At 40.5% G+C, this 12,089-nt stretch overlaps 1 protein-coding gene across 1 annotated transcript; it reads right to left on the reverse strand.

Annotated features, from left to right (window-relative positions):
- Positions 1–3,167: 3,167 nt before the first annotated feature.
- LOC116406823 (vomeronasal type-2 receptor 26-like) lies at positions 3,168–11,507 on the reverse strand. Its single transcript, XM_031891748.1, has 4 exons — positions 10,788–11,507; positions 7,356–7,571; positions 4,531–4,654; positions 3,168–4,051 (listed from the first exon to the last, which is right to left on the reverse strand). Exons 1-4 carry the CDS (start codon positions 11,505–11,507, stop codon positions 3,168–3,170), a joined length of 1,944 nt encoding a protein of 647 aa, XP_031747608.1.
- Positions 11,508–12,089: the final 582 nt, after the last annotated feature.

Below are 12,089 nucleotides of genomic sequence, written 5' to 3' on the forward strand. Positions count from 1 at the left end.
TTATTATTTATGTGTATTTATAAAGGACCAACATATTCTACAGCACTGTACAATAAACAAAATAAGTGTATACACTGACAATATAGATTAGATACAAGAAAACAACCAATAACTGGTACAAGTGGTAAAGAGGGCCCTGCCCAAAAAAGCTTGAAATCAAAGCAAAGGTATTCTGGTATTTGTAGTCCAGCAAAAATTAGTTGTTCATACAGTATGTATTTGAATCAGTGAGACATCATTTGAGTTTTTACCTGTAAAAATTTGAGATATCTTAAGTACAAGAAAATGAAAAAATTGAATATTAAATATCAGCAGCTACAGCTGGCTAGATACTATTGAAGCAGCATTTTTTAACCACATGACGTTGTTTACAGCCATTGCAGTCTATGGGGTTTTTTGTGCGTAACCTGGCGAAGAATTTTGCTTATCCCTAGAAGTTATGGCTAGTTTTGTTAGAGAAGTAAAACTGGTTGGTTAAGGAATGCCAGGGAGGAAGGCAGGTCCCCCGACCGCCCCACTAGACCACCAGGAATAAGTAATATTACAAATTTTTTATAAAACATTTGCGAAACTATGAAAAACTATATGAACCGGTGAAAAATTTGCAAAACGCGGGCGTTGATGCAACTGCGCCCTTTTTTGACACAACCACACCTATTTTGACATGACCACAAATTTTCACGGCGGAATTTTGCTGAAGTTTCGCAAGAAAATTCGCCAAGAGAGAAGTGTGGAAATTCACTGCAAATCAATGCCTGATGGAAAAATTCACTCATCACTACTCGCAGCACCCTGTGTGCTGGCACATGAACTCTGGATTGCTGGCAAAAATACTGCATTGTAAGGGGGGAAATATGGTGACTGTCTATTTTGGAATGGATTTCAAAACTATATGGTTTTCTGAAGTCAGCTTACTTTTTTAGACCTTTTCCCAACTATCATTTTGAAAATTTGTATGAACACTTTTCATTTTAGTGGACTTTACAATGTTACGTACTTAGGTGCATCTATGCAGTTTGTGCATTAATCTGTTCAGATGGCCACATTCATATTTAAAAAAAGAACATTTAACAAGAGCACGTGGGAAATAAGATGGTAAAAAATTTGAATATTAAGATATTTCATAATTATCAATTCTTTCACTATTTATAAGTAGTGATGAGCGAATCTGCTCCGCGAAACGGCAAAAATGTTGTGCAACAAAAAAAATTGTCACCCGCGGCTATTATTTTGTCGCCTGCGGCTATTATTTTGTGGCTTCCGGCTATTATTTTGTCGCCCGAGGCTATTATTACATAGTTACATAGTTACATAGTTACATAGTTACATAGGGTTGAAAAAAGACCAGTGTCCATCAAGTTCAACCCATCCAAGTAAACCCAGCACACCTAACCCACACCTACCAATCTATACACTCACATACATAAACTATAAATACAACCACTAATACTAACTGTAGATATTAGTATCACAATAGCCTTGGATATTCTGATTGATCAAGAACTCATCCAGGCCCCTCTTATAGGCATTAACAGAATCTGCCATTACCCCATCACTAGGAAGGGCATTCCCCAACCTCACTGCCCTCACCGTGAGGAACCCCCTACGCTGCTTCAAATGGAAGCTCCGTTCCTCTAATCTAAAGGGGGGGCCTCTGGTGCGTTGATTGTTTTTATGGGAAAAAAGAACATCCCCCAACTGCCTATAATCCCCTCTAATCCCTCTTATTTCGTCACCCGCGGCTAAAATTTCGTTGCACAGCTATTCTTTTGTCGCCCTTGGCTATTATTTTGTCGCGCGGCTATTCTTTTGACGCCCGCGACTGGTTTTTTTTTACACCGGCGACAATTTTTGGACGTGCGGTGAATTTTTCCGCTGCAAATTTTTTCATCCGTTTTGCAAAACAATCCGCCAATGGCGAAACGCGGAAATTCGCCACGAATCCATGCCTGGCGAAACATTTCGCCCATCACTATTTATAAGATCTCAGTTCCTACATTTTTAGGTATAAGGTATTAGGTCAGGAAAGTTACTTATACGTCTATTCTCACAGTGCTTGTGCTATATTATCAAATTAGGTTAGCGCAATATCAAGTTCTTTGGTGAATAATTGAATTAGATATAGTTATAGCCAAAATTGTCGCAAAACTTTAGCAGAATGAGGCTCACAACTATTTTTGACTTGACCACAACTTTTTTGACGCAACTGCAATTTTTTTGATGCCAACATGACTTTTTTGATGCCACCATGACTTTTCCCTCCATCTGCACATTTTTGTTGTTATTTTTGCACCAGTTTAGTGGGAAAATTTGCCAGTGGAGAAATGTGGAATTTTTATATGTGACCACTTATATTTTTAATGTTGTTTTTTGGAAATGTTGATGTGATTGCAACTTATTTGCTGCAACCACTTCTTTTTTTTAAGCAAACACAACTTATACGCTGTGACTTTTTTTAACGTGACCACAACTTTTTTTGACACAACTTCGACTTTTTCCTCGGGGGGAAAAGTTGCCAATGGCAAAACGCAGGATTTCACAGTGAATCCATACCTGCCAAAAAATTTCACTCATCACTAATTAGTTATTGCAATGAATTATATATTGCACTAAAGTGACTTAATATAGCACTAGCTCTCTGTGGGAATTAAACCTGATTGTATATCCTGCCACTTTTACCTAACACCAAATGTCAAAATAACATGCAAGGTAGGGGCAGGAGGGCAGAACATCTATATGCCTCCCCCGCCCATCGCTTTACAATTAAGTGTGGCCTAATGCAAGCCACAACCAGTGTGTAGGTCTCTGCGTTTTAAAATGGAACACAGAGGCCTACAGCTATTAGCGACTGCTGAAACGCAGCATACAAAGTGCACACATAGGCTGACTGTACCTTTTTCTGTGCTGTGTTTCCATTTACAAATGAGACCTATTGAGTCAATCAATAAAAATTAGGTATCTAAAAGGTATCCGAAGTTGAGGTTGCGGTATCTAAAAGGTATATCTGCAAAGAGAAAACAGTTTGTGACTTCTTACATCAAAACAGTTCTTAATTGCAAGATGGGATTTTAATATATTAACACTTTACATCTTTTGTGAACTACAGGTTGTATCTTTCTGATATTTTATATACTGTATACATGATGGGTTTGTTGAATAATTTGAAGCTATCTCTTTTCAGTGTTTAGATTAACTTTAAAGAATATACTATAGCACTTAGGGACAAATACACAGGACAATAATCCAGCAGTAGAGGCAAGTATAGCGAATGTCTCCACAGCCACCATGTATTTGCCTTTGGTGCTCAGGTATGTTGGGATGAAGGAGACCCAGACACTAAAGAACACCAGCATGCTGAAGGTGATGTGCTGCGCCTCATTATATCTGTCTGGTAATTTTCTTGCCATAAAGGCAACAATAAAACTAAGAAGAGCTAACACAGCTGTGTAAGAAACTGCCACACAGAAAGCAGCAATAGAACCTTCATTGCACCAGAGAGTCATTGTCTGTTGTGTTGTCTTGGTACCGAGTGCCACAAATGGTGTAGCCCATATCAGCCAAGTGCTGCAAATGGCAAGTTTGCCTAATGAACAAAGTAGTACAAGAGAAATAGAAACCCTAGATCCCACAAATTTCCTTAACCTGGTCCCAGGTTTTGTGGCATGAAATGCAATAATAACAGTCAGTGTTTTTCCAAGTAGAGAAGAAATGGCGACAGTATATAAGAACAAAAATGCAGTTTGTCTCAGGATGCAGGTTATGGGCACAGGGCGCCCAATAAACAAGAAACAGCAGCAGAAGGACAAGAAGAGAGAAACAAGAAGGATGTAGCTGAGGTTCCGATTATTGGCTTTCACAATTTGGCTGCTCCTGTTCTTTATAAAGAGCCACAGGACTGCACCGGTGCATACAGAGAAGAGAAGGGCGGCAGTTGCTAATACCATTCCCAAGCAGTTCCCATAGGAGAGGAAGTCCACAGCTTTTCTGAGGCAAAAATCCCTACTTGGATTGGACCAGTGATCTTCTGGGCATTGGAGACAATGTTCTGCATCTTTAAATAGTTAAAAATGAAACAATTTTAAATCTGGGATGTAAATCTCAACTCTGTTATGCAGTTTTGTCTTCTTGATACCAATCATAGTTCTACAGTTAGCAAGCTTCATGCATAGTGATGGGTGAAATTTTTCGCCAGGCATGGATTCGTGGCGAATTTCCACATTTCACCATTGGCAGATTGTTTCGAGAAACAGGCAACAAAAATGGGCAGAAAAATTCGCCGTGCAACAAGAAATCATCGCCTGCGTCAAAAAAAAAATTGTCATGAGCGTCAAAAATATGATGCATCAAACAAAGTGCCACATGTCATTTTTTGACGCGTGCATCAAAAAAATACCATGCCCAAGAATTTTTTTTTGAGGCAAGCACAATTTTTTTTTGATGCAAAACATTTTCACCATTTTGCAAATTTTTTGCTGTTTTGTGGATCTTTTTAAAGAATCTTTATCTCTTTGAAGAAGTGCAAAGACTTACCCGGAGAGCTGGCTATCTCCCCCTCAGAACAACGAATGCAGTCATAGCAACAAGGGAATTTTCCCTTCTCAAGAGCTTTTCGGTAGCCAGTAGGACAAATGTCATTACACAGAGAGACCGGAGTCTACAGAAACATAATGAAATATAAATGTATGGTTCTGTAATTGGACCTCAGAAATAGACTCTTAAGTAAGAAAAGATGAATTCTTCAAAAACGATCTCCCAATATAGCATACAAAATCATAATTAGTTTTAAGTGAAGATGAGCATGAGTTTAGGTAACATGTTGTACAAGATACTTTACTAAAGTTAGGTTTGCTTTAACGTATATAACTATTGTACAAAACAAAGAATGACATTTATTGATTCAAATGAAAGAAAATCAAAATTATCCCACTGACCTTTTTCTATTTAAATAGCCGGTCATCACTAAGGGGCCCATTTACTAAACAATTTTGAGATAATTTCATATTTTTTCGAACTTTTTTTCTAACTTAGAGAACATTTTGGAATGTATGTGAAAAGTTAGTTAAAATTCCACAAGTTTTTTGTTACATTTCCATGAAAAAATCATGCTTTGCACAAAGAATGCGAACATTCGTATTTGTTAATGCGTTGGTTGCACTTCCATCAGGACTATCTTTTCACCAGGTTTGATCTGCCGAGTGCCATTGAGTCCAATGGAAGGCATCAAAGCCAGAAAGGTTTTTGTGGCATAACCAGCTTTTCGCCAAGAAAATATCATGACTTTCGGAAAACAATTGCGATATTTTCGTATGAACAATTAAAGCATTTTAGTGACATTTTAGAACTTCAGAAATTATTGTGGTTTTGTTATTCATTCAAGCTTTGGTATGGTGATTTTCCTTGGGCCAGGTTGGAGTTGCAGAGTGCCATTGATTCCTATGGGAGACTTTCCTTGGGCCGGGTTGGAGCTGCAGAGTGCCATTGAGTCCTATGGGAGACTTTCCTTGGGCCGGGTTGGAGCTGCAGAGTGCCATTGAGCCCTATGGGAGACTTTCCTTGGGCCGGGTTGGAGCTGCAGAGTGCCATTGATTCCTATGGGAGACTTTCCTTGGGCCGGGTTGGAGCTGCAGAGTGCCATTGAGCCCTATGGGAGACTTTCCTTGGGCCGGGTTGGAGCTGCAGAGTGCCATTGAGCCCTATGGGAGACTTTCCTTGGGCCAGGTTGGAGCTGCAGAGTGCCATTGAGCCCTATGGGAGCCTTTCCTTGGGCCGGGTTGGAGCTGCAGAGTGCCATTGAGCCCTATGAGAGACTTTCCTTGGGCCAGGTTGGAGCTGCAGAGTGCCATTGAGCCCTATGGGAGACTTTCCTTGGGCCGGGTTGGAGCTGCAGAGTGCCATTGAGCCCTATGAGAGACTTTCCTTGGGCCGGGTTGGAGCTGCAGAGTGCCATTGAGCCCTACGGGATGTTTTCCTTGGGCCGGGTTGGAGCTGCTGAGTGCCATTGAGCCCTATGGGAGACTTTCCTTGGGCCGGGTTGGAGCTGCAGCGTGCCATTGAGCCCTATGAGAGACTTTCCTTGGGCCGGGTTGGAGCTGCAGAGTGCCATTGAGCCCTATGGGAGACTTTCCTTGGGCCGGGTTGGAGCTGCAGAGTGCCATTGAGCCCTATGGGAGACTTTCCTTGGGCCAGGTTGGAGCTGCAGAGTGCCATTGAGCCCTATGGGAGACTTTCCTTGGGCCGGGTTGGAGCTGCAGAGTGCCATTGAGCCCTACGGGATGTTTTCCTTGGGCCGGGTTGGAGCTGCTGAGTGCCATTGAGCCCTATGGGAGACTTTCCTTGGGCCAGGTTGGAGCTGCAGCGTGCCATTGAGCCCTATGAGAGACTTTCCTTGGGCCGGGTTGGAGCTGCAGAGTGCCATTGAGCCCTATGGGAGACTTTCCTTGGGCCGGGTTGGAGCTGCAGGGTGCCATTGAGCCCTATGGGAGACTTTCCTTGGGCCGGGTTGGAGCTGCAGAGTGCCATTGAGCCCTATGGGAGACTTTCCTTGGGCCAGGTTGGAGCTGCAGAGTGCCATTGAGCCCTATGGGAGACTTTCCTTGGGCCGGGTTGGAGCTGCAGAGTGCCATTGAGCCCTATGGGAGACTTTCCTTGGGCCGGGTTGGAGCTGCAGAGTGCCATTGAGTCCTATGGGAGACTTTCCTTGGGCCGGGTTGGAGCTGCAGAGTGCCATTGAGTCCTATGGGAGACTTTCCTTGGGCCGGGTTGGAGCTGCAGAGTGCCATTGAGCCCTATGGGAGACTTGCAAAAACATGCACTAAAGGTTCAAAGTCAGAAAGATATTTTCGCACGAACACAATCAGAAATTTTCACACTATTAGCGAACATTAGAAATTATCAGATTTAATCTGAATTTTTCCTATCATGCTTTTTAATGTCTGAAATTCAGACTTTGATAAATGGACCCAGTAGTGTATTGGGTGCTACTGCATTTGCATTAAATGTTCCCTAAGCTCTAAATTTGAGATTGATGTATCTTTTTGGCCACCATATTGGATTAACCCTTCTTTCTCTTCTTATATAAAATCTGTTCATGCATAAATGTAATGAGTTAGATGCTTTACAAAAAGGAATCCGTAATGGCCCATTAATGCATCAGTGCGTAGGCACATTCAAGTTATCCCAATCATTGCTCTGTCTGTGTGAGAGAAAAGGCTTTCTGTTGAAAACTTCTATTGTGAAGGGTATGAATAAAGCACCAATAAATGATAGTATCTTTGTTAAAACTTACTTTTTGTGCTCACGGGTGAGTTGGAACTGTTTCTATAGCAGTAGGAGAGGTATAGCATGGAAAAGTTTACCTTATTGAAATATGGATTCCATACAATGGCGCTTTCATTGATGAACAGCTTTAGAGCGGCAAATGGCACAAAACTGCCAACAGGAACTTTTGTCAATAGTTGTTTTGATTCAATAAAGTTGAAAATATCAAATTTCCCACTAACAGATCCTTGTTCATTAAAGAATATTTCATCAGAGAATGATTTCAGATGAACCTTTTTCAGGTAATGGTTCAGCTACAGAAAGAACAACTGTGAACTTTTTATATATTAATATATACAGTACATATCCAAAGCAGTAGTTTTAAGACATTCCCACTTAACGCACCCTGCAGTAGCCCAACAGTCCTGCAGCACTGTCATATCAGTCATTCCCATTCCTGTTTTGCCATTGGTGGATTTTTTCCCGAAATGGGTGACAAAAAAAAATCTTTTGCTGTTTCGCCAATCTTTTGAAAGTTTTTTTTGTGTTATTGATTGAATAGCAGAAACACGAGGGCTTTTGGCAAAGTACATAAAAGGAAAGCTTCTAAGGGCTCTGGCACACGGGCCAGATTAGTCGCCCGCGACAAAACTCCCTGTTCGCGGGCGACTAATCTCCCCGAGTTGCCTACCCCTGCCATCCCACCGGCGAACATGTAAGTCGCCGGCGGGATGGCAGACGCGGCGGCGCGATTTCGCGCAAATCGCCGAAAAAGACTCGCGAATCTTTTTCGGCGATTTCCTGAAATCGCCCCGCCGCGTCTGCCATCCTGCCGGCGACTTACATGTTTTCTCAAAATATACATTGAAAGAAATGTCAATTTTCTTTATAAATAGGAACATTAGTGGGGTTTATACCCAGGAGACAAGCATCTGATGCAATTAGACGTCTCACCTTGCTAGCCTACTATGCCAATCAATCTCACATACCATCCATGCTCCTTAAACTGGACATTAGGAAAGCCTTTGATTCCCTATCATGGGACTACCTATATTATATGCTAAACAAATGGGGCTTTGGGATTAACTTGATCTCATGGATTAAAGCATTATACAGAGCTCCCACAGCTCTAGTGAACATATTAGGCTTCTCCTTTTCCACCTTCCCTATAAGCCGTGGGACCAGACAGGGATGCCCCCTTTCACCAATATTGTTCGACTTAGCTATCGAGGCCCTAGCAGTAGCACTTAGAGCCAATCCAAATATCACAGGCCTTAAAGCGGGAGAAACCCACCACAAAGTTAACCTCTTAGCAGACGACCTGACCTTTATAGTCTCCAGACCTCTAACTTCACTCCCAAACTTATATAACATTCTACAGGCTTTTGGAACTATCTCAGGCTTATACATTAACCATAACAAAACTGAGGCTCTCAATATTAATTTACCAGAACACGCTGTGAAACTTCTAAAACTTAATTTTGATTTCCACTGGCAGCCCCACTATATCTCTATACCAGGGGTAAAGTTAACCAAATCATACAACTCTTTATATAAATTCAACTATCCGGCAATGTTCAAATCCTTGGAGGGGTGGAGTAAGTACACACAATATCTCTTGGATAGGTCGCATAAACTCAAAATGACACTACTGCCAAAGCTGCCTTATCTATTTCGCACTTTTCCTATCCCCATCCCGAAAGCAGACTTGTAGAAATATGAATCCCAAGTCATAAAGTTCATATGTAACAAGAAGCCTCCAAGAGTCAACAAGAGTACACTCTACTGCCCCCGAGCAAAGGGAGGACTAGGCCTAACAAATTTACTTCATTACTACAAAGCAGCACAATGGGCCCAGATCCCCCACTGCATGCCCAAATAGATTTCCCCAGCGTGCCTGATATGGAGCTCGAAAGCATCTAGGCCTCCTTCATGCAGCCCTTGCTTATGATTAACACTGAAAATCTGAGACTCTACAGCTAAATCTTTATCTCTTAGTTCGGCTCATACCCCAGCTGCCCCATTTTTGGGTAACCCCAAGTTTTCCCCAGGTCTTAACCCCAATCTATTCACATGGTGGACACTCAACAAAAAATGGGCAATCGGGCACCTGTTAACCAGATCTGGTCCCTTCCTACTGCAAACTTTTTTAGATACCTATAAGGTTCCCCTATCCGAATGGTTTCGTACGAGACAGGTCTTACACTTCGCCTATTCTCAATGGAGTTTACATAGCCAACTAGACAAATCAGAGACCTTTTTTGAGAACTGGTGCTTGAACCCCAAACATAGGAAATCGGTCTCCCTATTGTATAGTGCCTTTTTTCCAGACAAAGTAGCTAAAAACCTTTCATACGTTACTGCATGGCAAACAGATACAGGAGGAATGGGAATCTATATGGCTAACGGTTAAAGGCTTTTCACGCAATGTCTCCCTTCTGGAGGCGAATTATAAAGTGCTCCTTAGGTGGTATCTTGTTCCAGCTCGGACAGCAAAATTTTTGCCCACAGCCGACCCAAGATATTTCCGGGGATGCGATCAATCTGGTTCGATGTTCCATATATGGTGGTCTTGCCCTAAAGCTCAGAGATTCTGGATAAGAGTATTTACCATGGTTCACTCCATTTTTGGGATCTCATTCCCTAAACATCCAACCACTATCTTGTTATCTTACAGTGAAACAATTGTAACTTTTTACAGTTATCATGACGGTAGCTAAACATAAAACTGCAAAAGCTTGGAAAACAAAACAAATTCCCTTCGAAGCTCTCAAAAATAAAGTTGATGGAATCATGGCTATGGAGAAAATGTCTAGTATCCTATCTGATTTGCACAAACAATTCATTAAAATTTGGGAGCCATGGCTTGTTTACAGACATGGAGCAGCCTTCCCTACCTCCCTCCTCTCATTGTAACCCTAAATATAAAACAAAACCCACCATGGACATTGACCACAGAAAAGCAATAAAACTTCAGATTGGCCAGCACCCCCTCAACAAATCCCAAAGCAATATAACCTGTCCATTGTACATAGTTATAGTTATCCTGCTTTATACAAAAATACAAAGAAAGGGACCTAGAGTGGCCCCACAAGGGAACCCCTTTGGCCCCCTATGGTATGCCTTCAGACTACTTACTAATTGACTTTCGCAATCTTTATCTTATCATAAAGCTCCATTACATTACGACCTCGCTCTTTTTGTACACACTACGATATCTGTATAGTAGCCTGTATGTTTTATGCTTATATTGAAATAAAAAATATATTGAAATAAAAAAAAAAAATAGGAACATTAGAAAAAAAACATGAATGTAACAGTTGAGTTCATTAGCCCCTCGTGGACATATAGCTAAAGTCAGTAGCATATCAATGTGTCATTAGACAAATATGACTTTGTCAAGTTCCCAAAATGATATTAAATATACAGTAACAATTATGCTGATTGTCAGTATTCTTTGATTTTTATAACATTTTAATGGTGACTACCAAATCAAAAAACCATATTCATCTCGCACTGAAAGGATTTACCTTGTATTTTGATTCCTCTGTTAAGTCCTTTGATCCATGATTAAACAGCGCTCTGTCTAAATGCATCTGATGTAAAGCTTGTGCCAGTATATGAACCGTGTTGTAAATAAAATATGTTTTATAATTATAATTAGAATTTTCCCAGAATTTTTCTTTAAGAAACATCTTGAAATTCTCTACAAAATTTTTGTCTGGCATCCTTCCCCAGTCTTTATGAGACAAATAGTTATCAAAACCAGGGATCTCCCCATTGTGAACCGATATAAGCAATGAGCCATTCAGTGTTAGAAGGGATTGCAAATAAATAGAATCATCAATAGCATTAAGGGCAACTGAAACTACAAAGACTTTTCCCATCACAATTGATTTACTTCTGTCCCGCAATAAAGCAATATGTGTTATTAGAAGTAGGGTGACGTATAAGATAACAACTGTGGAAGTTGATTGTTCAATTAATTTAATGTTTTTATTTATAATAATATTATTTAAAAAAACTGGAATCACAATATGATATTCAACACAAATTCCCCAATTCTTCATCTCTTTAATCAGTTCCAAACTAGCTTTATGGTTGCTGATATCATCTGATGATATGATCCCGACCCACTTCCATTTAAAGTGGATCAGCAGTTGCACAATGACTTCAAACTTTAAATATTCATTAGGAACAGTTCGATAAACAGATGGGAACAGGGTGCGGTCATTAAACACAGGGTCCATGGCGCCGTAACTCAGCTGAAAAAAAAAAAGACTAATATTTGATCTACGACATTATTTAAATTAGAGTAAATAAGAGGCACACTAAGGATAATAAATAATCATAATGGGAAATAGTTACATTTAGAATTATTTAATTGAGCATTCATTGCACAGTGATCCAGACATAAATATGTAACAATCCCACAAAGTTTTTTATAAATGGGAATAAAAAGTGCTCTATGGGGGTATTAGTATTAGTATCAGTATTAGTGTGACATTATCATCAAGGACCAGGGCAGGGACTGGAGGAAGAGAGGAACGCTGGCTTTTAGATACATCTGTACCCTCAGGGAATCCTGAATGCTTTTATTGAGTGCCTTGGAAAATGGAAATCGTGTAAGTGCAATATACTGTATTTTTTTTATAACTTGAAACAAAATGATTTTACACTATTTGGGCGCACCTCCACTTTTCATATATTTTAATGAATGGCTTTGAAGGAGGAAGCAAATTTTGGGAATTGTGAATGCTGTTAACTTTGACGGGTCTGTAAGTACCCACATTACTTATATGTTGGAGTGTGCATTTTGGGATCTGTCCAAA

Source organism: Xenopus tropicalis, chromosome 8 (assembly GCF_000004195.4).
Source record: "Xenopus tropicalis strain Nigerian chromosome 8, UCB_Xtro_10.0, whole genome shotgun sequence".
NCBI lineage: Eukaryota > Metazoa > Chordata > Amphibia > Anura > Pipidae > Xenopus > Xenopus tropicalis.